Source organism: Acipenser ruthenus, chromosome 21, assembly GCF_902713425.1.
Source record: "Acipenser ruthenus chromosome 21, fAciRut3.2 maternal haplotype, whole genome shotgun sequence".
Classification (NCBI taxonomy): Eukaryota; Metazoa; Chordata; class Actinopteri; order Acipenseriformes; family Acipenseridae; genus Acipenser; species Acipenser ruthenus.
Genome location: NC_081209.1, coordinates 30,370,080 through 30,392,498, shown reverse-complemented (window position 1 = coordinate 30,392,498; position 22,419 = coordinate 30,370,080). Strand labels below are relative to the sequence as shown.

At 42.0% G+C, this 22,419-nt stretch overlaps 2 protein-coding genes across 4 annotated transcripts in view; both read right to left on the bottom strand.

Annotated features, from left to right (window-relative positions):
* Window positions 1-2,043: 2,043 nt before the first annotated feature.
* LOC131699167 (alpha-2,8-sialyltransferase 8B-like) lies at window positions 2,044-8,696 on the bottom strand. 2 transcript variants are annotated; one of them, XM_058995543.1, is made up of 6 exons: window positions 7,945-8,696; window positions 6,493-6,555; window positions 5,278-5,394; window positions 4,624-4,785; window positions 4,194-4,487; window positions 2,044-3,115 (listed from the first exon to the last, which is right to left on the bottom strand). In XM_058995543.1, exons 1-6 carry the CDS (start codon window positions 8,040-8,042, stop codon window positions 2,830-2,832), a joined length of 1,020 nt encoding a protein of 339 aa, XP_058851526.1. In that variant the 5' UTR covers window positions 8,043-8,696; the 3' UTR covers window positions 2,044-2,829. The 2 variants fall into 2 exon arrangements, with proteins under 2 accessions (XP_058851526.1, XP_058851525.1); XM_058995542.1 differs by having other exon boundaries at window positions 4,624-4,881; window positions 7,945-8,694.
* An 8,596-nt stretch (window positions 8,697-17,292) lies between these two features.
* LOC117427891 (solute carrier organic anion transporter family member 3A1) overlaps window positions 17,293-22,419 on the bottom strand; it is a 54,121-nt gene continuing 48,994 nt past the window's right edge. For both annotated transcript variants that reach the window (XM_058995540.1, XM_058995541.1), the window contains exons 5-10: window positions 22,047-22,211; window positions 21,463-21,661; window positions 21,090-21,228; window positions 19,956-20,131; window positions 18,703-18,767; window positions 17,293-17,722 (exon numbers count right to left, since the gene is read on the bottom strand). In XM_058995540.1, coding sequence (XP_058851523.1) covers window positions 17,346-17,722; window positions 18,703-18,767; window positions 19,956-20,131; window positions 21,090-21,228; window positions 21,463-21,661; window positions 22,047-22,211 — 1,121 coding nt within the window. In that variant the 3' untranslated portion in view covers window positions 17,293-17,345. The remainder of the gene's footprint in view (window positions 17,723-18,702; window positions 18,768-19,955; window positions 20,132-21,089; window positions 21,229-21,462; window positions 21,662-22,046; window positions 22,212-22,419) is intronic.

Here is a 22,419-nt window from a genome sequence, read left to right as displayed (position 1 = left end):
AAAACAGGTTAGTACTGAACAGCCCTTTAATTACCTCTAGTGCTGTGGTCACTTGGAACTCCATTTATACATCAATAACCAGAAGGCAAGGCTAAATAACATTCCATAATAAACCCAGCGATTTACTGACCCCTTATAAACATAAAAATTATAAAGTGGCTCTATTGGTCTGCAAGTATTAAACCTACAGTCATCAGCTTCTCCTTAGATCTAATGGATCACATGACTGCAACTCAGGTTTGCTGTACCCATGGGGTGCATCAGGATTCTCATGTAAACTTGATTTAAAAAGTGAATGCAAATATATAAATGACTAAATGTGCATATACACATCAAGGCAGCAGATACACAGAGACTGGGGCTTAAACTCACTGAACTACGAGGAGATCCTGATCAGAACTGGAGATTCAGGTTCGGCTACTAGTTCCAGGAAGCAAAAAAAAACCAAAAAAAAAAAACCACCTGTTTTAATGCAAATCACTTATCACTGAATACTTAATCTTTACCGTTGCTGCTGATGCTAAATAATGGAAACAATTACCTTTTATTACTGGAAAAAAGAATTTGTGTTGTAGCTGTGTTTGTAAATGGAGGTGTTACTGCTCTTGTGTTGTGAATGTGCTGACGCCAATGGCAATAGTTACCTATTGTGTCATGCTTTAATTTGTGACCCCCATAGCCAGCGAGCGTGGAGGGACTGCACTGTGCACGGTTTGGGAACGAGCTCGGGGAGTCTGATGTGGCCTCACTCTTCTGACGGATGTATTGAAAATAAAGAACAGGGAAGAACCTGCATCAGCAGAAAAAAGAGCAAGTGCATTCCATAGCGACAGTCTAGAATGGACAAGTGCATTCCATAGCGACAGTCTAGAATGGACAAGTGCATTCCATAGCGACAGTCTAGAATGGACAAGTGCATTCCATAGCGACAGTCTAGAATGGACAAGTGCATTCCATAGCGACAGTCTAGAATAGACAAGTGCATTCCATAGCGACAGTCTAGAATAGACAAGTGCATTCCATAGCGACAGTCTAGAATGGACAAGTGCATTCCATAGCGACAGTCTAGAATGGACAAGTGCATTCCATAGCGACAGTCTAGAATGGACAAGTGCATTCCATAGTGACAGTCTAGAATGGACAAGTGCATTCCATAGTGACAGTCTAGAATGGAAAACAGGTTCGTATTTAACAGCAGGGCAATGCCCTTCAGCAGTAAGGGTTGAGCTCAATGGCCATTTATATGCCAATGACCGGAACTCTTGCAAGGCTAAAAAACAGCCGATAATCCCCGGTAAAAAACAAAACAAAAACAAATACAAAATCTAAAATGCATTATTATGCATTGGTAATTATATTATAGAAAGCAGCCATAAAACACCTGTTTTCATCTTCGTTAACAAAGCAGAGTTTTTAAATACGTTTATATATACTTAACTGAAAGTTTTGCACCTACTGTATAAAATATATTTTACAGCAGCATAAGCACACTTTGCACTTCTCTAAAATGAACATTCTATCTGCCATCAAGTGCTGCCACCTTGTGGTGAGAGACACAATCTGCATGCGACAAAAAAAAAAAAAAAAAAAAGACAACTTGCAAAAACTGCACTGGAGTGATCAAAACCAGACAAGATTCAATACTTTCTGCATCATGTGAATTAGTGCATTTGGTATCTCACCTCAGCAGCATACCAAATATACCACCTGTTTTCTACTATATGCTTGCATAATGGAATTATTCCACAGGAGAGGGACAGAAAGTCTTGGTTTTATCCTCTGCCACTTTCTGGAGCAGCAATGTAGACGTCAGCATGTCACTGAGTTTCTAAACCAAACAACTCCTTATTTAAAGGAAAACAAAACTCAAAGCTTAAAAGAAGGACATGTTTATTCCCCCCATGAATTAAACATTTTAATTTAATAACAACCTTAACAATAATGATATGCAGGTTCAAGCCAATCAGTTTGGCTTACCTCTTCAGCCATTGCAGTCCAGGCGATTCCTGTGTGCTTGTTTGCCCTGTGCTGATTACACTGCAGTCCAGACGATTCCCGTGAGCTTGTTGGCCCTGTGCTGATTACACTGCAGTCCAGGCGATTCCTGTGAGCTTGTTTGCCCTGTGCTGATTCTACTGTATTTAATCTACAGTGAACCCACTGCCAACACAGAGCTAATACAGAATTAAATAAGAGAACAATAACAAACTGAAAAACAGCAGACAACGTTGGTCCTCGACACCGTGACCTGTCGGGGACTCCGGAACACCAAGCACACTGACCTCTGCAAGGTGTGCGTTTTGGTGAAATGTGCCACCTGGTGGCACAATGGTGCAGCTTCATTCAAGTAATATTATTAAAAGTCTTTTAATAATAATAATATACAGGCCAAATGTTCTGGTTAAAGTGAAAATCAAATCAGAATTTTCAGGAACACACCTGGAAATTGGGGGGTGTAGGAGGCAGACCCCTATTACACGCTATGTATGATCAATTTATCCCTGCCTCCCCCCCCCTCCCCCCCCCCATAAATCTAACAGACTGGAACCAACCAAATCAGCTCCTTCACCCACAGCCCTCCCCTTCCTGAAGGATACCTATAGCTGGTATCAGTATAACTCTAAACAGCAGCGCAGCAATTCCAATTTAACCAGCAGATCCACTTTATCATTTCTACCGATGCAGATAAACACAGTCAGTGCACTAACTACCAATACCTCCCTTCACTGCGTCTACACAGTGGATTAACCTCCTGTACACACACACAATGCTGTGCCCTTAATCCGCGCCGATCCCAGTGCAGGTCTGCCTTCGTTCTCGTTCTTATATTCACAGCCTTGCATCGCATTCCCCGATGTGGAGTTTGAGTGCCCCCTGCTGGTGGAGGCTGCTCAGGGTCTTGAACTCCAGGGGCATGGTATGGGGGCTGGACTGGGAGGTGTATTCGTAAGTCAGGCTGTCGTAGTAATGGTACTTCACAGGGTTTCCGTCCTGGTCCTGGGGAAACGGCCAGAAGCCGTACAGGTGGATCTCGTCACAGAAGCGAGTGGCCAGCGTGTACATCAGCAGACCGGTCGTCGGGCGTTTTATCAGAACCTTGTTTGTCAGCCAGTACCTGATAGGGTAAAAAAAAAAAAAAATAATAATAATGATTCAGTAACACAGATTCATGTTTGGGTCGTTCCAGGTAATATGTGGTATTTAAATGTTTTTTTTTTTGATAGGATTACGTGAAAAACACATTCGACCTCAATGCCATGTAGCAATGAAGCCGCGATGGTGATCGCAAGATGCAAACAAAACTAAAAGCAGCGGAAGGTCTGCGACCAGTTTGTTTCTTCTCTTAGCTTGGTAATTGTAGAGAGAGACAGGTAGATGGTGCGGCACACTTGGTCCAAGGCTCCTCGTCCCGCACTTTCAGAACTTCGTTTACTCTAGAGGGAGTCAGCCGCAGTGCTGCCAGCACCCCTGGAACCCGGTACAGATCAGAGGCCAGGAAATCATTGGAGCTGCTCTATTTGCAGCACAAGGAAGCAGTTGTCCTCTTCAACACAAAGGCTGCAGTGTGCATGTGCTACACTGGCTCTGCTTCAGCAAGGAGTCTGTTTGACCAGGTTCTCTTTTACACAGGGGTCTGTGATCGCCTGATCCAGAGGTAACTGCACTGTTAATGCAGAAGAAAGGGCCCATTCACACAGTGTGAGAGGAGCTGCAATAGGAAAAAGCCTCAATGTACATGCCATGTTAAGGGTGTTTTAACCTAGCCCTGACCTTTTCACTAGTGTGTGGGTCATTTTACCTTAAAGCTGTCGCTTTTAAAATTATGTCTGCAAACTTGATACAGTGTTCCACTGGAAATCACTATAAATCTATAGCTATTTTTTGTAAGTTATTTGTTAATTCATATGAATCTGCAGCCTCTTCCAGGAAACGTCAAAGTTTAACAGCCATCATCACGCGTTACCTTCCCAGGAGAGGCCAGCAGAGACGCATTGACCCAATTAAACGAGCATGTGCACTAACAACAGGATCCGCTATCAGGCACCGAATCCCCCGGAGGGGCAATGCTGTGCCATGATCTAATATTATCAACAGCAGGGCTACAGGGCACGGTCCTGGAACAAGCCCCACACTGATCTGGGGAATGAAAGCGAATTGGTACACCATTAACAACAGGCTGCCAGCCCTCTTACCCTCGCACTGCGTGCAGCAGCCTCAGGGAGGGGAAGGCAGTCTGCACGTCGAGGTGGTGTTTGAGGATCAGGTCATTGACACACTCCACCCGATCCTCCCCTCCCTTGGACATGAAGGCGGGGATCCAGAGGACACTCCCGCTCAGCCCTCGCAGCCGCTGCAGGAGCTTCTCTCTCCACGCCTCGCTGACCAGGTCCTCGAAGGCTCGCTGCACCACCGAGGGGTTCATCGTCACCAGCCCAGTCCGGAGCCCCACGTCCCTGGAGTACTCCTCCACCGGAGCCAGATTGCACCTGCAACACAGAACTGAATGAAGCACTGACACTTCCTGCTGCCTTCACAACCAGCCACACGACATGCAGTATTGTTTCTTTCAGGTTCCTTGGTCCGAGCGCAGCCCTTGCAAGTTTATAAATACGGACACTTTACCTGATGACAAAATCATGCGAGTCGATCTCTGCTCCACAGCCGCTGTTGAGCAGGATCCCCGAGTTCCCCACGATGGCGCAGCGTTTGAAGTGCTGCTTCTTCAGAGGGGGGGAGCTGGGGAGGAGCCGGTACAAGTTCTCAGAGATGTTCATGGTGCGCTCTCTGTCAAATACGTAATGGATAATATCACCGGGCTGTACATTCCCCTTTAACACCGAGATGTCCCTTTCGGCGTCCAGAAACTTCAGTACATTCTTTCTGTAAAGGCAGCACCAAAATGAAAACATGAAAAGACAGTAGTGCAGACCATGTGTTAAACTCCAGCCCACTACACTAAGTGAATTGAGCATTTGTACAGGGCTCGGGTGTTTCAATAAATCCTTTAAATGAGTGTGATAATACTGAAGAACTGTGCAGGCAGTCTTTTTAGGGGTAAAGTAAATCATATGTTTCGTACTTCAATTTAACATTAACAGGCTCAAGATTTAGAGCATAAAGGAGATCTAGCATGAACCTGATCATTCGACCGCTATGTGGAACAGCACAGTTGGTGATGTAAACTGCAGGGTAGCTGTCTGCACAGAGTTCTTGTAGATCACAGCACTTCATTCAGTGTATATTACAAGTCTGGCTGCAGCTTTAATAAGTGTGTACCTGATGCTGATTGAAAGATCTTTGTTGAACCTCCATTCTGGAGCAGCGGGCACAATGCTGCTGTTACTGTCGCTCACTCCAGTCCTGGAAGTGGACTCTCTGTCAGCCGCAGCGTCTCTGAATCGCATGAGCAATAATACAGTGAGGCAGCGAACCAAGCCAGCACAACATTACCATTCAAAGAGAAAGAAAACCAGCATTGCATTGCAGTGATCCTTAGGGAACAGCTCACAGCAAACCACATGGCACTCCTTCACCACAAAAAACTGCGACAAGAAATAACTGCATGCATGAAACCACCCCCCCCCCCCTCCCTCTCCCACTTCTCTCCCTTCTGGGCCTGGGCTCCAGTCAGACCCCCTTCTCACATCTATAGGAAAGAGGATGTCAACAGCCCCTTTCTGAATGGAGACGGCACCACTTTCAACAACCCGTAGGAAGTGCTTTCTGCTGCCTGTAAGCAGACACACTCCGGGAGTACACTGGGCCCTTGCTGTGCCGAGACTATTCTGACAAATCCTGTTGCTTTTGTGGTCAGTCCCTTTATTGAATCCAACATTCAGCATTGTTACATGAACAAACAAAACAATGAAAACAAAGCAAAGGCTTAATATTCAAGGAAAAAGAAAAATATATTTTTTTACCAGCACAGCCACAGGATGTTTTTTGTTGTAATGTCTTTAACTGTCAAAATACTTTTTTTTTTTTTTTTTTTTTTTAAATAATCTACAGCGAGGTCTGTGGGCATCAATCTCCCATGTGAAAACCTGCATGCAGTGATTTCCAGTAACAATGCCAGACTGTATGCCTATACATGTATTCTTTCACATAGGTTATAGCATTATAGCATCTAGCTCAATCCTACAGAGTAGGTTAGATCACATAGAAGACTAGGTTTAGTGTTTTGTTTAATGCTTTAATTTGGAGATACAAAATAATCAAAGCATCTGCTGAGTTAGGCAAGCGGCAGGTAGTAAATGTCTCCTCGTTTTATGCAGGAGCTATTCCTTTAGTTTCCATGGTGACCAGTTAATTCACTTGCATTGCATTATTCTTCCTGCCTGACGTCAGTATCAGAAATGTGTCTTAATGAGAATCTGGATATTTCAAATATCACCAAATTATCTGCAAGATTACACTGAAGTGTTAGTTCAGTCATGTGAAGAGGCCTGCAGAGGATAAAGACAGACAGACAGACCGCTAGAAGCAACAGACCTGCTGGATTTGCTTTGTAAGCTGCTCACCACTCCTTCCCTAGAGTCTCTGCCTTCAGGAATCCTGCAAGAAAATAAAAAGTTTATGATAATGGAAATCCACGCGTTATGGATTTGCTTACTCTGTGCAGCTGCAAACTCCCTACAGATGAAAGATATATATATATATATATATATATATATATATATATATATATATAATATGCAGTTGTGGTTGTTAGAAATTCATTTATATTTTGCAAGGGTTGTGCCTCCCACTCACAGGAACCACCTTTACAACATCTGACCACAGGGAATAGAAGTTGAGGTAAATAAAAAAAAAAAAGTTCAATAATAAATTGACTCACTTATCAAAAAACAATTGCTTTTCAACTTAGATATAGTGTTCTGTTTGGCTCACTTAAGCATTTCGGTATAACATTCTTTTGTCAAGGGAAAGTGTGTTCGAAAACAAACAGTGGAGATACTTGTAGGTTTATGATGCCATACTTGCTTTTAAACAGAAGTGTCTCTGAAAAATACAGGAGCTGCCCTGTTTTTCAATGAATGGCTACATATTCTACATATAAAAACTCGACTCCTAGCCAAGGCAAGCTCTCCTAATCTACCTCCTATTGAATTTCTTCAACGCGCTCATTAGATCCCATTTGATTGAGAGCTCACCGAGTGATGCTGGACCAGTGGATTGCGTGGTGAAGCTGTAGTAACAGGTGCGAGGTGGCAACTGAATCGACCAAAATTCATCTCAATGTATTGCATGGCTCAGGAACGCATAGGCCTACTAGAAGTACACGACACTGAAAACATCATATATCAAACATGAGGCTGTGTGGTCCAGTGGTTAAAGAAAACTACTTGTAACGGAGGTCTCCGGTTCAAATCCCGGCTCCCTGACTGACTCATTGTGTGATCCTGAGCAAGTCACTTAACCTCCTTGTGCTCCGTCTTTCGGGTGAGACGTTGTTGTAAGTGACTCTGCAGCTGATGCATAGTTCACACACCCTAGTCTCTGTAAGTCGCCTTGGATAAAGGCGTCTGCTAAATAAACAAATAATAATAATAATAATAATGAGTGCTGTTAAGGAGAGAAAACGTCAAATGGATGCAAACCAATGAAAAGGGACACAAAGAAGACTCATCTGAAGAACTAACAGGAGCAAGTATAAATGATTAATTCGTTACAGTAAAGGTAGCTTACAAATACGTTTATGCTCATACATAACAAATACATTGGAGATGTAATTAATTCCCCGTCGTGATTTTGCACAGGTAGCTTCTGTCGTTCAAGTAAAAATATTAAAATATAGTCAAAACATAGCGTATTTTGTAGTTGTACGTCATGCAAAACACAATTTTGAAAATGTAAATTGTAATTAGCATTGTCCAAAAATAAATGTGTTCATGTAAGCTATATATGATTAAGAAATCAAAACACTTAAAAATATATATTTACCCAATCTCCTCCTCAACTTTGGAAATATCCACTAAAATGAGAAAAATGACCAGAATTATAACAATCCCAAAAAGCCAGGTCCTAAACTCCAGGGTCATGACTTGAGCTAGGAAAGCGGTGCTTATAAACGAACAGGTCAGAAATAATACTACATTAGAGAAAGATAGCCAGCCGTGCTAATTATCCAAGTTTCTCTTCACAGAATGCCTGTTTTTTTTTTCGTTTCTTAGTTTTGTTGCTGCTGCTGTTGTTATTTTCCCTTGTTGCAGGATTTATGCTGACGACTCCCTCCGTTTTGAGAAGCTAATTCCCAGGTTAACGAGCTCTGTTTACACGGTTCCCAGTATATACGTATCTCTCTGCCTCTCTCGCTCGCTTTCGCTCTGTGGCTATTCAGCCGTCTCATTCAAACCCGCTCCACTCAAACTTTCAATGCTGCTCCTGCGAAGGGGGAAAAAACCCACACCGGGATTGGATTTCCACATCATCCAGACAGAGTAGAAAACAGCTGCCAAAACCTTAAAGAGACAGGTCTCCATTTCAAGACTTCTCGGCCTACTGCACACGACTGTGTAGCCTTTGCAGTGCACTGTTGAATTAGCCTTGGCCTGTATGTGCAGTTTCAGTGAGTTTTCATCAGAATATACCTTTTTTGTGTGAATACAAAGTCGTTTTTTTTCGGTCACCAATGAACCGTTTTAAACACAGCGACCAGCTACAGTGTACTCTTGTATACAGACTGTACAGGTCTGCACTCGACCTGTCTCCAATCAGTCAGCTGGGTACTTAAGCATTTAGACCTGCGCTGTCTAGCTGACACGTCCTATTTTAACGTGCATTACAAGTTCATTGCTAATGACATTAAATACTTCAGTATGATCATCAATATTTTATAAGCTTCCTCGCTTTTAAATCTGTATCGTTTACCAACCACGTGTTTCTGTTTAAATTATTTACGGACAGCCGCGTGCCGATATGTTTTATTTCCCAAGCCTAATTGATACATGCAGCAGTTCAAAGAAACGTACGGGCAGAGGTAGACCTCAGAGTCGTTTTGACGAGAAGCTATTGTAGTATTTTGGATTATATAATGTTGAAACGCTATTAGTACTGCGACCTGTAAACCTTCCAAATAATGTGTTTTGCGTTTTGCGCTAGTAACACGCAGTTCTGGTCCAAAATATTTGCTTATTTAAATTAATTTGGTGCAGTATGAACCTTTGTTTGTAAATAAGATTAAATAAACTAATTTACCCGGTCCATTGGTGTTGCAGATAGGTTCTCCAGGCATGACCGATTTGCCATTTGAGGACCTCATTATTTTGAAGTCAGAAAGGGATTTAAACAATGGGTTTGAAATAGGTTTTAGAAGCTATGGCATTCTATAGGGAGCTGACATGACAGCTGGCCGCTTCAGCAAGGAAACCATTGAGTTTTAAATCAACACTTCCTTTGTCTTAAATGAACCTTCTTTTGTGTCATCATTTTGTACAAACACATACATACAAATATACATACACACATAGTTTTTTTTTTCTTGTGAAAATGTAATTTAGAGTACAACATTGTTTTAAAGTTTCTTCTAACAAAAATATTTTTGCGGGATTCAGAAGAATATATTATTCTATTATTTTAGTAACCGTTTTGGTTTCAAGCCTGACTGGTTTCAAGCCTCTGCTGATGAGAGTTTCGTGTTCTCATATCAGTCCTCGGTATTCACAAACACTGTTTTCGATAATCAATATACTATTAAAAAAAAAGTATTAATGGAAACCTTTTACCAGTTTTGCAAATGTGTCCTAGTAAAAAACAAACCTGAGCTTTTTTTAAGCGTAAATGAATCTCCTGTGCAACACATTGCTCTCAAGTTATCTGACCCTGCATGGCCACACAATGTTAGCACAAGGCTTCCTGGCTTCCTTTCTGCCCTGTCCACAGTAAGACCTTCACAAACCAGGGCACTGGCTTCCTCAGCAGAGCTGCCTAAAGCCTGGAAATAAAGACATTTGAATGAAGATAGACTGGGAAATACTGTATTAACACGATTTGTGCATGGATTTCAAGAAGAGTGAAGTTATAGTAACATGACTCGGAGCAAAAGAGACTGGAACATTGCAAAATGCATCTTCACTGTGACCTGTAGAGAGCACCTGGGCTCCCTCAGTGAAACTGTCAGCCTCTTTTGAGTCAATCCACACACCTGCCTCTGTCTAGACTCTAGTGGTTTGTGTGATGTGGAGCAGGCAGCAGACTGACTCTGACAGGCTTTCAATTCTGAATTCGGGATGTGAAAGGCAAGCACAATATTGTTCATGAAAGTGCACATTGATAAGCCCAATGTTTCTTCCCACAGGGCTGCTTTGGTTTTGACTTATGAGGAAGTGAAAGCTGGGTGTGGGTGCAGCCACAAACTGGAGTGTAGGAATTAGACCAACATCATTTTAACTTGAGGATTGGCTTCAGAGATCTTAGCCCCGAGCTTGGTTGACATCGGTCCTCAACACAAAACTGAGAAGCAGGAACCTTTATGGGCAAAAAAAAAGGCCAAGAATTGATTGGTATGGAGTCTGAGATTGACAGACTGCTCCCTCACTCCAAAGCAAGTCCCTCTGTCAATTTAAGTCTTCACCACCCCACATGAGTGCTTCTCTTTCAAAGGCTTGGTTGTCACCTGGCCGCTGTCCTAGGCCTTACTTCCTAAGACAGTGGCTCCTATTGGACAAGTGAGCTAGATTATGTCAGTTTCGAATTTGAACATTAAAACCGATTCAATGAATTACACTAAGAGACCCCTCAACAGCTCTCAAGATTAAAATGACCTCACTCTACTCTAGCGACACAGCTATTTGAAGGATGAACATTGGTCTCAGGGTTTGTTCATCTCCCTCTGTCATTACTGTCTATCTGCAGGGAATGGATCTGCCTGTGGGTGCAGCTCTGCGTGAATCAGGAGCTTCAAGAGCTGTTCCGCATCCCAGCACAGGCACAGGCTCCCAGATTCAAGACACAGCTGAGCTCCGTTGCTAAAGACTATACAGCAAGCGGCCATTGCCTCCCATTGTTTTCTCTATGGAGGTGAGGATGTGAAAGCTATGCTGTTACTGCTCAGATACTCCAGTTGTGTTGAGAAATCTTTTCAGCTGTGCAATTTTACATTCATACTGCTCGACAGACAGGGCTTGTCAAGATTACACATACATGTTTAAATGCTAGGCCATTTATTTAAAAAACAAAAACAAAAAACAAAACAAGTACACCAATAAGGAATGAAAATAGTTTTTAATTTATTTTACAGCAAACATACAACATCACATATTTTTTTCTAAAATGAAAATAAAAATACAGAATGCAAGGAGAGAAGCATACAGAACATATACAATATCTCTATTGTATATTGTGGAAAACAAATGTATATATTTTTCTTTTTCATTTTTTTTAATTTTTTTTTCAATAATTGCCACTAATGCTGCTCTCTGCTGTTTCTGCAGTTCTCACAGTCTGGCTATCAACTTAACTTTGTTCAAATGAAGCTGTGAGAGACAGAGAAAAACAGAGTGCTATTGCTTTTTTTCCGGTACACCTAGTACTGGCGACATCTCAAAACCTTCAACTGCAATCCCAGGTATCTGGATAAATAAGAGACGCTTATTTTGGAGGTACAGCTAGGCTCCAGCTACTCACACAATTATATCAGGTTTATGGGCTAAAGCTTGAGTCTGGCATCTTATCAATAGTTCACTCGATTATTCAGTCAGTGCCAAAGGGAAATGAAAGCCACTTGAATCAGAAGCCTAATCTACTTAGGTAGGTGAGTCTGAAGCACTATAAGTTTGACAGGCTCTGTGAGAACCGAAAGGAATTTCTAAACCCTTGAAGTACAGAATCTGAGCACTATTATAGAATCAAACCCATTCTGCACCTTATTCATAAAGCATTAGGGGTTCTGATGAATACCCAGGACTCCAACGCGCTTATCGGCGCCACTCGAATGCCTTCGATAAGCACCCCTTTATATTTCAAGGGCAGGGGTCACTGTAAGAATATGATCATTTGGTCTCTAGCTGGCTGCTTAAATCCAGTTGGTTTTCAGAGAGAACTACATTTAATGTACTGGAATTCTGTCCTCAGTAGCACACGCATATGTCTTAGAATTGTATAGGTCTTGGAATCTCCAAATGGAAGATAGTGTTCTATGCACAATGGTTAGCTAATGCAAAGCAAGAACCATTACATATGCGTTGTTTGCAACTAAACACATTGATAACAAATTCCTCAATCTTTTTTACTTTTTTAATGAAACTCTTCCTTTTTCTCGTCTCAATTGGCTTAAATCTGTCACATTCTGTGGATATGTGTCAATAAATAATGTGCAGTACTATACAATATGTTTCAGCCACTGTCAAAGTACTGGACCTCCTATCACCAGCCCCTCTGCACTCAATGCTGCCCATAGAACAGGCCCTGCTGCTTAGGCCCCTTGCCCTGAAAACATGCTACATTTTTAAATACCTCCATTCTAAGGGGAGAAAAAAAAGCACAGGGTTTAGGTTTCTGTGAACCTGGCCTTGTTCGTTCCTAAAGAAAAAAAAAAACAGTTTATAACCTACAAAACATTCCTGGGTTTCATAGAAGTACATGCAGACCATGCCCAAACAGGGCACCTATTGTGAGCAACCTTAAGACGCATTCTCCTGGGGTTCCGTGTTCAGACCCTTAAGACGCGTTGTCCTGGGGTTCCATGTTCAGACCCTTAAGACGCGTTCTCCTGGGGTTCCGTGTTCAGACCCTTAAGACGCGTTCTCCTGGGGTTCCGTGTTCAGACCCTTAAGACGCGTTCTCCTGGGGTTCTGTGTTCAGACCTCTGGTATTAACACAGGAGGCACGGCTCATGGCCACTGTCATTTATTGCATTATTCTTACTTTTCCTTCTGCAGGAAAATCCAGTAACTACTGGTTTGCTGGTGACTAGCAATTGCTGGGAACTGAAACACACGTTTACTGGTTCCTGGCTGGATAACCTACCATGCTGCTTTATAAAATCCAGGTGCCACTAGAATCACTTAAAGGGGAATTTGATTGTCGATAGTAGTTTGTTTTTTCAAACGATATAACTTCACTGTGACAGGGACATTTGCTTATCATTGTTTCCTTGAGACAGCACATGCAGCTCTGCAGAGTTGAGATCAGGCTTAGATTTCTAAAAAAGCATTCATTCAAGATTAATTTCCCTGTTATGAAGTATAAAATCAGCTTTGGCTTACTACAAAAACAATCCACTTAGAATCAAAACTTATGTCGCTAAATAAAGGCTTCTTGCAAAACAATCCATTTTGATTCTAAAAGGAATGATATAAGAATGCGTTTTGAATTCAAATTTAGTGTGAGAGAGCGGCTTGAACGCAGGGTTGGCCGGGGCTTCTATAGAACAGGACTGTGCAGATAACCTTGGTTCCTGTTGCCCCACACTGTCAACAGACTAATTAAAGTCTGGCCCCTGAGGAATAAATACCCTTGGTATCTATGATAATAGGTGCCTACTGTAAGTGCCAGTGTAATACACTCTTTACCGCTGGCTTTCCTAATACACTTTATATTTAACTTTCATGATCGCTAAATTAATCTCAGTCAAGTTATTTTATTTTTCTATTAAAATGCTAGAGAATTGCATCTGCAAATGGATACTGGTCAAATGAACCATGGGAACCTCAAGGTGCAGGTCCCAGGGAAGAATAGCTATTGAATTACTTTGGAATTTGTTTTCCCTATTAAAGTGCAACTTCTTTTTCAAATAACACGATTCCTACAAAAAAAAAACACTAAAAAAATCTCCCGCATGCTAAGCATCTTTTGGCAGCACAGAGAACATTCTTGTTCGTGTGAAGGGCACTGATAGTTAAGTAGTGGACATCTGTTCTTTTAGCTTCTCCTTTGTAAATCAGACAAGCAAACGAAGATGGTTTCTGAAAGTTGAATTTACAGTACAAACCAATCTGGCATTTAAGTATGGAAGATAAATACATTGTGGATCCACTTGCCGTACGTATACCAGATGTTAGATCTTGTTGAAATATCAATTCATAACTGAAAGAATACAATACAATACAGTTTGCATGATTACTTTATGCTATTCCTAACCCTACTTTGTTGTGATTGGACACAGAGTTTAGCAAGGCGCAGTCCAAACAGAAGAATGTTGCTGGACCATAAAGACCACCATCACAAAGAAGAATACATGATGATGGCTTTATCATAAAGACCAACATCACAAAGAATACATGACGATGGCTTTATCATAAAGACCAACATCACAAAGAAGAATTCATGACGATGGCTTTATCATAAAGACCAACATCACAAAGAAGAATACGTGACGATGGCTTTATCATAAAGACCACCATCACAAAGAAGAATACATGACGATGGCTTTATCATAAAGACCACCATCACAAAGAAGAATACATGATGATGGCTTTATCATAAAGACCAACATCACAAAGAATACATGACGATGGCTTTATCATAAAGACCAACATCACAAAGAAGAATTCATGACGATGGCTTTATCATAAAGACCAACATCACAAAGAAGAATACATGACGATGGCTTTATCATAAAGACCAACATCACAAAGAAGAATACGTGACGATGGCTTTATCATAAAGACCAACATCACAAAGAAGAATACGTGACGATGGCTTTATCATAAAGACCAACATCACAAAGAAGAATACATGACGATGGCTTTATCATAAAGACCACCATCACAAAGAATACATGACGATGGCTTTATCATAAACACCACCATCACAAAGAAGAATACATGATGATGGCTTCATCATAAAGACCACCATCACAAAGAAGAATACATGATGATGGCTTTATCATAAAGACCAACATCACAAAGAAGAATACATGACGATGGCTTTATCATAAAGACCACCATCACAAAGAAGAATACATGATGATGGCTTTATCATAAAGACCAACATCACAAAGAATACATGATGATGGCTTTATCATAAAGACCAACATCACAAAGAAGAATTCATGACGATGGCTTTATCATAAAGACCAACATCACAAAGAATACATGACGATGGCTTTATCATAAAGACCAACATCACAAAGAAGAATACATGACGATGGCTTTATCATAAAGACCAACATCACAAAGAATACATGACGATGGCTTTATCATAAACACCACCATCACAAAGAATACATGACGATGGCTTTATCATAAAGACCAACATCACAAAGAATACATGACGATGGCTTTATGGAAAGAGATGGAATTCCTCACCCAGGTTTGTGATTTTCTTCTTGGCAGGTTTTGGAAGAGATTTGGCAACAGCTTCTCTTCCCATAAAGTCAGCATCATGCAGCTGTGGTCTTGGTGCTCCCATTTGGTCTCAGTTATCTGAACTGACTGCTTTTGTTGTTTGGGCTGCTCTTCTGGAAAACATGTGTCCCATAGCAAACATCACCAAGTACTGTATACTGTAGATAGGGTATCTATACTGTATTTGACATCATAAAAAAGCACTACAAGCACTTCAGTAACTATTTTGGCAGGTGAGCCTACTGTACATATGGGCAGTAATACCAAGAGGTATGACTGATGAAGTAGAGGACACCTAATGGAATAATGTTGTAATCCTCTAGAGTGAAGGGTATAGAAAACTCACAGTGCAAGCTTTAAGTAAAAACTTAAAAAAAAGAAAGGAAGGAAGAAACTGCCCACTTATGATATTTTATGCGGTTTCTTTCTGACTGTTAAAACCCTGTGGTACCCTCAATACAAAACCTCACTGGACCTGTATCTAGCATGCCACAGCATAGCACAGGCTTGCAATCCCCAGATGACTGGGTCTGTGACCATTCTAATATAAAACACATTGCCAATCCAAAAGAAATTGTAAGCACAATATAGACTGGAAAGTGTCCCAAGTTCAATATGTTTGTGATGGCTTCCTCACTTTACTGTGGGCATGCAAAGGCAGTACTAGCTGCTGCCGACTACAAAGCAGAAAGATGGGGCTCTGAAGAACCAGTCCGCTTGCAGGCATGAGAGAATTCTATATCTGTATCAATGGACCCGTGCTGTTTGACTACACTGAATGGCTGGAAGGTGTTGCAGTAGGGACCAGCGGCCACACCCCTACATCACAGACTACAAGGAATATTTCTCTCCTTTGTTATAACTCTCCCCGATTTCCACATCCCATGTTTATCTTGTAGCACTTCTTAGAGTTACTTTCTATACATTATGGTATGGTGACAATGTGTCAGACTAGAGACTGTGATGCTGGTGGTGGATCTTTCAAAGCTGGTAGCACTTCCTTTTTCCAGGTGTCATTTATAAATGATGTATTCATCATTTTTAAGGGATTTAGTTGTTATTTGAAGCTGTAGTCTTGATAGACAGTAACAGTATGTTTTAAAATGTGTCCCCTAAGTGAACTATCAATAAAGTATTTAAAAATGACATCCTAAAAAAAAAAAAAAAAGAAACATTGCTTGTGTTCTGTTCTTTTCATTCCACACCATGCTGTTGTCTCTCACTGTATTAAGAGCTTATTGTTAGATGATTTTAAGCCACACAAACCCTGGACTAAAGCTCATATAAAACAAAATAAAAACAAATGACAAAAAAATAATATATATATATGACAACAGGGACATTTTCTAGTTAGTTTTGCTAAACTTGAACAGCATTGAGCTTACTGGCCATTCTAGAAACATGCATTTATTTTGTCCACAGGATAACAGTACAGTTTCCCCCCCTCCAGCCTGTAATATACAGCATTGTCCCTTGACATTTCGATCTGCTGTTCTAGGAGGGAAGTTCAAATCCTGTGCAGTTAAGAAAGCGAGGAGGAATGAAAGGCTCTCCAGTCGACACTGTTCAGATATAAGAGAGCTGCTTGTGAAGAACACCATTCCTTTATTGGATATGACTGGATTCCGGGTTCTAATTCAGAATGAACTGGAACAGATGTGAAGCCTCTGCGACAGGCTCAGAACTCCAGGAGGCAGGAACAGCCATGATGATTGGATGTGAGAATTAGAACTATCTGTATCCAATGCAATCCTCGTGGGGATTGCAGTGGACCTTTGCTGTGATACTTTGGATATGGAGCAGAGCAGCACCAACAACAGTCTTCTGGGCTTGAATCGGACTTTCAAAAATGGATTTTTAAAATTTTTAAAACATTTTATTTTGTTTAATAAAAAAAAGAAAGATGACCCTTCGTATGACAGGTGTATATTTATATATATTTTTTTATATATATATATATATATATATATATATATATATATATATATATATATATATATATATATATATATATATTATATATTCGTCCGTTTTTTTTTATTGTCTTTAAAGCCAACACTATAAAACAGATTCCATATTCTCACACCACTCGTGAGCCTCCAGGTTATAGATAAACTTTGTCCTGTCGGGTGGGTTTTGACTAGCGTCCCTCCCCAGGTTATCCAGGGTGAGCGTTGAGGCAAACAGTTCGCGGGGGTTCAGGCCGCCCTCATGGTTCTTAATGTAGCTCTTATAGTTTCTGCGCAGGCACAGCCACGTGGTGGTGTAGAGGATGAAGGCGAAGGTCTTGAGAGCGATGGCAATGCTGACGTACAGGTATCGGTATGCAGTGTTGTCATACAGCATGCAGGCTCCATCCTCTCCACACACTGTGCTCCAGATCAGGCAGGTTGAATCAATCCCAGCACCGAAAATCAAAGGTGGAGGGATAAAACCTGCGAATCAGAACAGGCTTATCAATACGGCGTGGTCTTTTGTTTTGGGCTTGCCTAGGTTTCAATTTGGCTCTATGTGAAATTGGTTTGATGGTCCCAGCTTAGTCCCCAGTGGACATAACCGCAGCAAAGTAAGGCACAGCTGAGCCGGTAGCAATTATAATCGCATACCTTTACATGATATATCGTGAGAGACAGGACAGAAAGCAGCCATAGCTACTTGCAGGCCTGAAAATGGTTCTTAAACATACAGGTGTAATTAATGGTGGGTGTGACTACATGGTCTTCTGTCTCGCCTGTGTATCGTACCTTGCCCTGAATATGGTGGTGTGTATTCTATCTTGTTCTTAGTGTAATATTACACTCTTCATTTTCAGTCCCTCTGTGCTGGAGAGAAGCTCTGGTCTTCATGTCAGGACAGAAGTGTATTAAGAGAAAGCTCCTCCTGGGTGGTGGCATGTTCTATTGTCTCCATCCCCCCACGACATGTGACAGGTTAAGCTAAGATCAGAACACTGGAAACTGAATGATTCTAATTGTTGTTTCTGGCAGCAATGCATGTGGTATCTAAGGGGTTAAACTCGTGAGCAGGTTTCCACTGCGCTGCTCAAAAAGATAAATCAAATCTAGCTGTGCAGCACTGCTCCCTGGTCACTCAAAGGTCCAGTTCAAAGGACCTACACACACGAGTTAAACAATCCTAACCAATAACAGCCCTTAGCATTAAAAAAAAAAAATACCTCATGTCATTGTTATAATATAACATGCCCCATTTAACATATGGGGTGTGCATAGATGCATACTGCATAGAGAACACACAGTGTTGCTGTGTGTTGCATTCTGTATGCAGTATAGATGTGTATCCTACGCTGAATACTAATTCAGATTCATGGCAGCTGCTGTAGCCCTCATTTGACCACTGTCTTCAACCTTGAAAGCAGTGCTGCATTTCTGTAGCAAGCACTGCAGGTGTGACTTACCAAGAAGCCGTAGAAGCAGGAAGAGGACCCCAAGAGCGTAGGACTTGAGTTCAGGGTGCACCGCCCTACAGTGAGCAAGGGAGAGAAACAACAAAGAGCAAGAAGATTGATGTTATCAATGCATTTTAATTACCACACCTTTCCACTCACCCCTAACTGTGCTGCTGTCTCTTAGAAGAAGAAAAAAGAAAACACTTCTAGACCTGTTCCTGACTGCCTGGGGTCCACAATCGAATTCTGAGTGTGAGGAACGGAATGGAATTTCAATTGAACACAAAATCTAATTCTGAGTGTGAGGAACGGAATGGAATTTCAATTGAACACAAAGCGATGCAGCTGTTCGAGATGAGAAGATGATTCAGGATTGAATCGCATCACAGCCTGTAATGCTTTGCACTTTTCATTGGCACGCTTGGGGTTTGTGCAGAATCACAGTCCCATAGGGGCGTCTGCCTGGAGCTGCAGTAACAGGGTTTCATTGGACGTATCGGGGCACTGTCTGCATCAAATAACAATTTCAGAACTCTGGTATAAAATGTGCATCTTACCAAGTGCTAAGTGTTACATTACATGGATCATTGTAAATCATTTTATATATATATAAATACACTGTAACACTAGACTCTAATACAGGACTACTACCCATATGGATGTTATGAATGTGAAAGATATTCAATAAAACACAATGTATTTTAATGACGTAGCAGCCTCTTAAAATACTGCAGACGTTTATAGATTGATGGCTTCCACCTCTATCTCAAAAGCATTTTTTAAAACAGGTATCTATTTAACAGCTGATGTCTTGGGTTAACACTGCCCTCTGCTGGTATAAAAGGAAAGAGGCACAGAAAAGTATACTTGAAGAAAGTATGCTACAGTCCCTCGATGTGCGTGCGTCTCTGTGGTTCCCTATGTTCTCCATGCATGAAAGGTAATGCTGTTTTTTTTTTTTTTTTTTGCTCATTTTGTCTTCAAATGATAACAGCTGTAACTGATATCTAAAATGCTTCAATGTTTAGTCCCTTGCTGTCGATGTGACGGTGCCAGGGCGATGCTATGAAGTGCTGTTAAACGCACTCCTTCCCTCTTTTCATTCAAGTAAATGGACCAGTTTGAGGGGCGTAAATATGAAAATAAATGTAATTTAAATAAAATAAAAGGACGATATGAAGTGGGTGTGATTACAGAATGGGTGGTTGTAGCACCATAGTGTGACCTTACTAAATGTAATAAGGCAATGTCGTCCTCTGTACCTGATGAGGATCATGACGGATGGGGTCTGTGCCATGGCTCCTATCATGCTGCACGCACAGATCACACACAGGAACGTCAGGAAGGCTTCCTGGCAGCCAGGGCTGGGACACTTTCCCGGGACCGCAGTCGCATTGTCAGGCTGGTCCCCGGAAATACACGAGCACCCAGTCAGGTTCTAGAGCAAAGGAGGGAATGCAAAGAGTCAGTGGTGAGGACAGTGACCATTTCAACACACGTGAGCAAGGACCAGACCCCACTGATCCGAACTGCTGTGGGAAGCGGAATTAGCTTGAATCAACGCAGCGTCCAGACGGAGAGACGCCGGGAGGGATGTGCAGCACATCACATCTGAATGCAATCCAACTGTTTACACACTCGACGCTGGCAGTCAGCTGGCTTTCAGAAAACAATCCTCTGCAAACTCAATACTGGACGATGGGGAGCTTGCTTTTGCTCGATTCTGAAGTCATGCATATATGGGTTAGAAGGGTTTGATGTGTTTCTCAAATAAAAACAATATATAGCATTTTACAAACGTAATTCAGAGATCACGCCAGCACTGCCTGCAGCATTCATAAAACAAAGCCACACTCACTCGTCCTAATAAATGTATGCTGCAATGAAATCAGAATGAAGCCAATGATACATCATCCAGCAGTTTGTTGTCTGTCTGGTGCATTAGGGTGCACATCGGTATTGCTCTGAAAGATTACACATAGAAAGCGGGCCTTTGTTAGCGTTTCCTTGGATATTTAAAAGAACAGTACATTTGCAATACTGTTTAAAAGCACACAGGGATTCATCCCATACAATTGAAGATTCAGTCTTTATATCTTTTAAATAGCACCTTTCCTAGTGGACCACCATCACAAAGTGATTTACAGAGGTAGGCTGTGAACTGTGCATTATATGCAGAGTCACTTACAACATTGATTTAACATCTCATCCACAGGATGGAGCACAAGGAGGTTAAGTCACTTCCTCAAGGTCACACAGTGAGTCAGTCAGTGGCAGAGGTGGGATTTGAACCGGTGATCTTCTGGTTACAAGCCCTGGACTTTAACCACTGGACCAAAAACATAAGATTTACGAACCACAATACCCAGTGGATGGCAGCTGGACTGTACACTTACTGCTTTGGAGCACCCAGCGAAGCAGGCTGACAGGTAGGTGATGCCATTAGATCCACACACTGGGCTAATAGAATCAGTGTGGCATTTGCAGCCAGCATTACAGGATGAATATGGGTTCAGCTGAGACAGCGGGACGGACCTGGGGAGACAAAACGAAGTCTGTTTACTGGCTGTGGAGCTGCAGCAAGAACAGAGCAAAACATACCCAGCATCTACTGAGCAGTGATGTGCAGCACTGCAATCCTGGCAGACTTCTTGTTTTATTCAATGGTTTGTATTTATTTATCGCTAACTCTTTATTTTGCTGGTCTCGTTTTTTGAATATACAGTGACGGTATCATTCCGCAGGTAGGCCCGCCTCCACGCTACTCACTTGTTTCCGTAGGGGACGGTGACCCCAGCCACGGGCCCCGTGTCACAGCCCAGGAAGAGGAAGGACACGTAGCAGGCAGTGGACACCAGGTTGACCAGCATGGCCATGCGGATAGCGCCCAGCGCAGACAGGCTGAGCTTCTTCACCAGCAGCCCGCCCAGGAAGATCCCCAGACACGCACATGGGATCGCTGTCATGCCTGCAGGGATATCAAGCATTCAGACCGGTCATTCAGAGCAGCATGGGAGAAGACAGCAGCTATGCGAGGTACGGAATTCCTTTCAGTTTGACAGCTCGCTCTGGGGTCGCGCTCTGTTACTGGTGTTAATGAGCATGTGTTTATATCAACTGGATAAGCCCGATGAAAAAACCAGTATTATATTAATAATAATAATAATAATAATAATAATAATAATAATAATAATAATAATAATAATAATTTCCCTGTTGATACTAGCATTAAGACTTCAAAATTACCAATTATAAAAAAAATGACGAGCTGTCGTCATACCAAAGCATTCTGTAAGAGCCGAGTCAAACCGTGTGTCTAAATGATCAGACCACTGAGACGTGAGCTGGCTTACCGAGCAGCTGGTTGGCAGAGGATGTGGTGAGGTTGAACTGCTGCTCCAGGTACTTCCCCAGGAAGGCAGCAAAGCCGGCCACCACCGCGATCTCCATGCAGGCGGCCAGGACGATGCAGGTGAACACCGGGTTCGACAGCAGGTGCTTTGTCACTTTGGGGATCACTGGAGCAGGGGCAAGAAACGAGACAGGCATGAGCATGCGATCGCACTGGAGCAGGGGCAAGAAACGAGACAGGCATGCGATCTCACTGGAGCAGGGGCAAGAAACGAGACAGGCATGCGATCTCACTGGAGCAGGGGCAAGAAACGAGACAGGCATGCGATCTCACTGGAGCAGGGGCAAGAAACGAGACAGGCAGACCCCAAACTG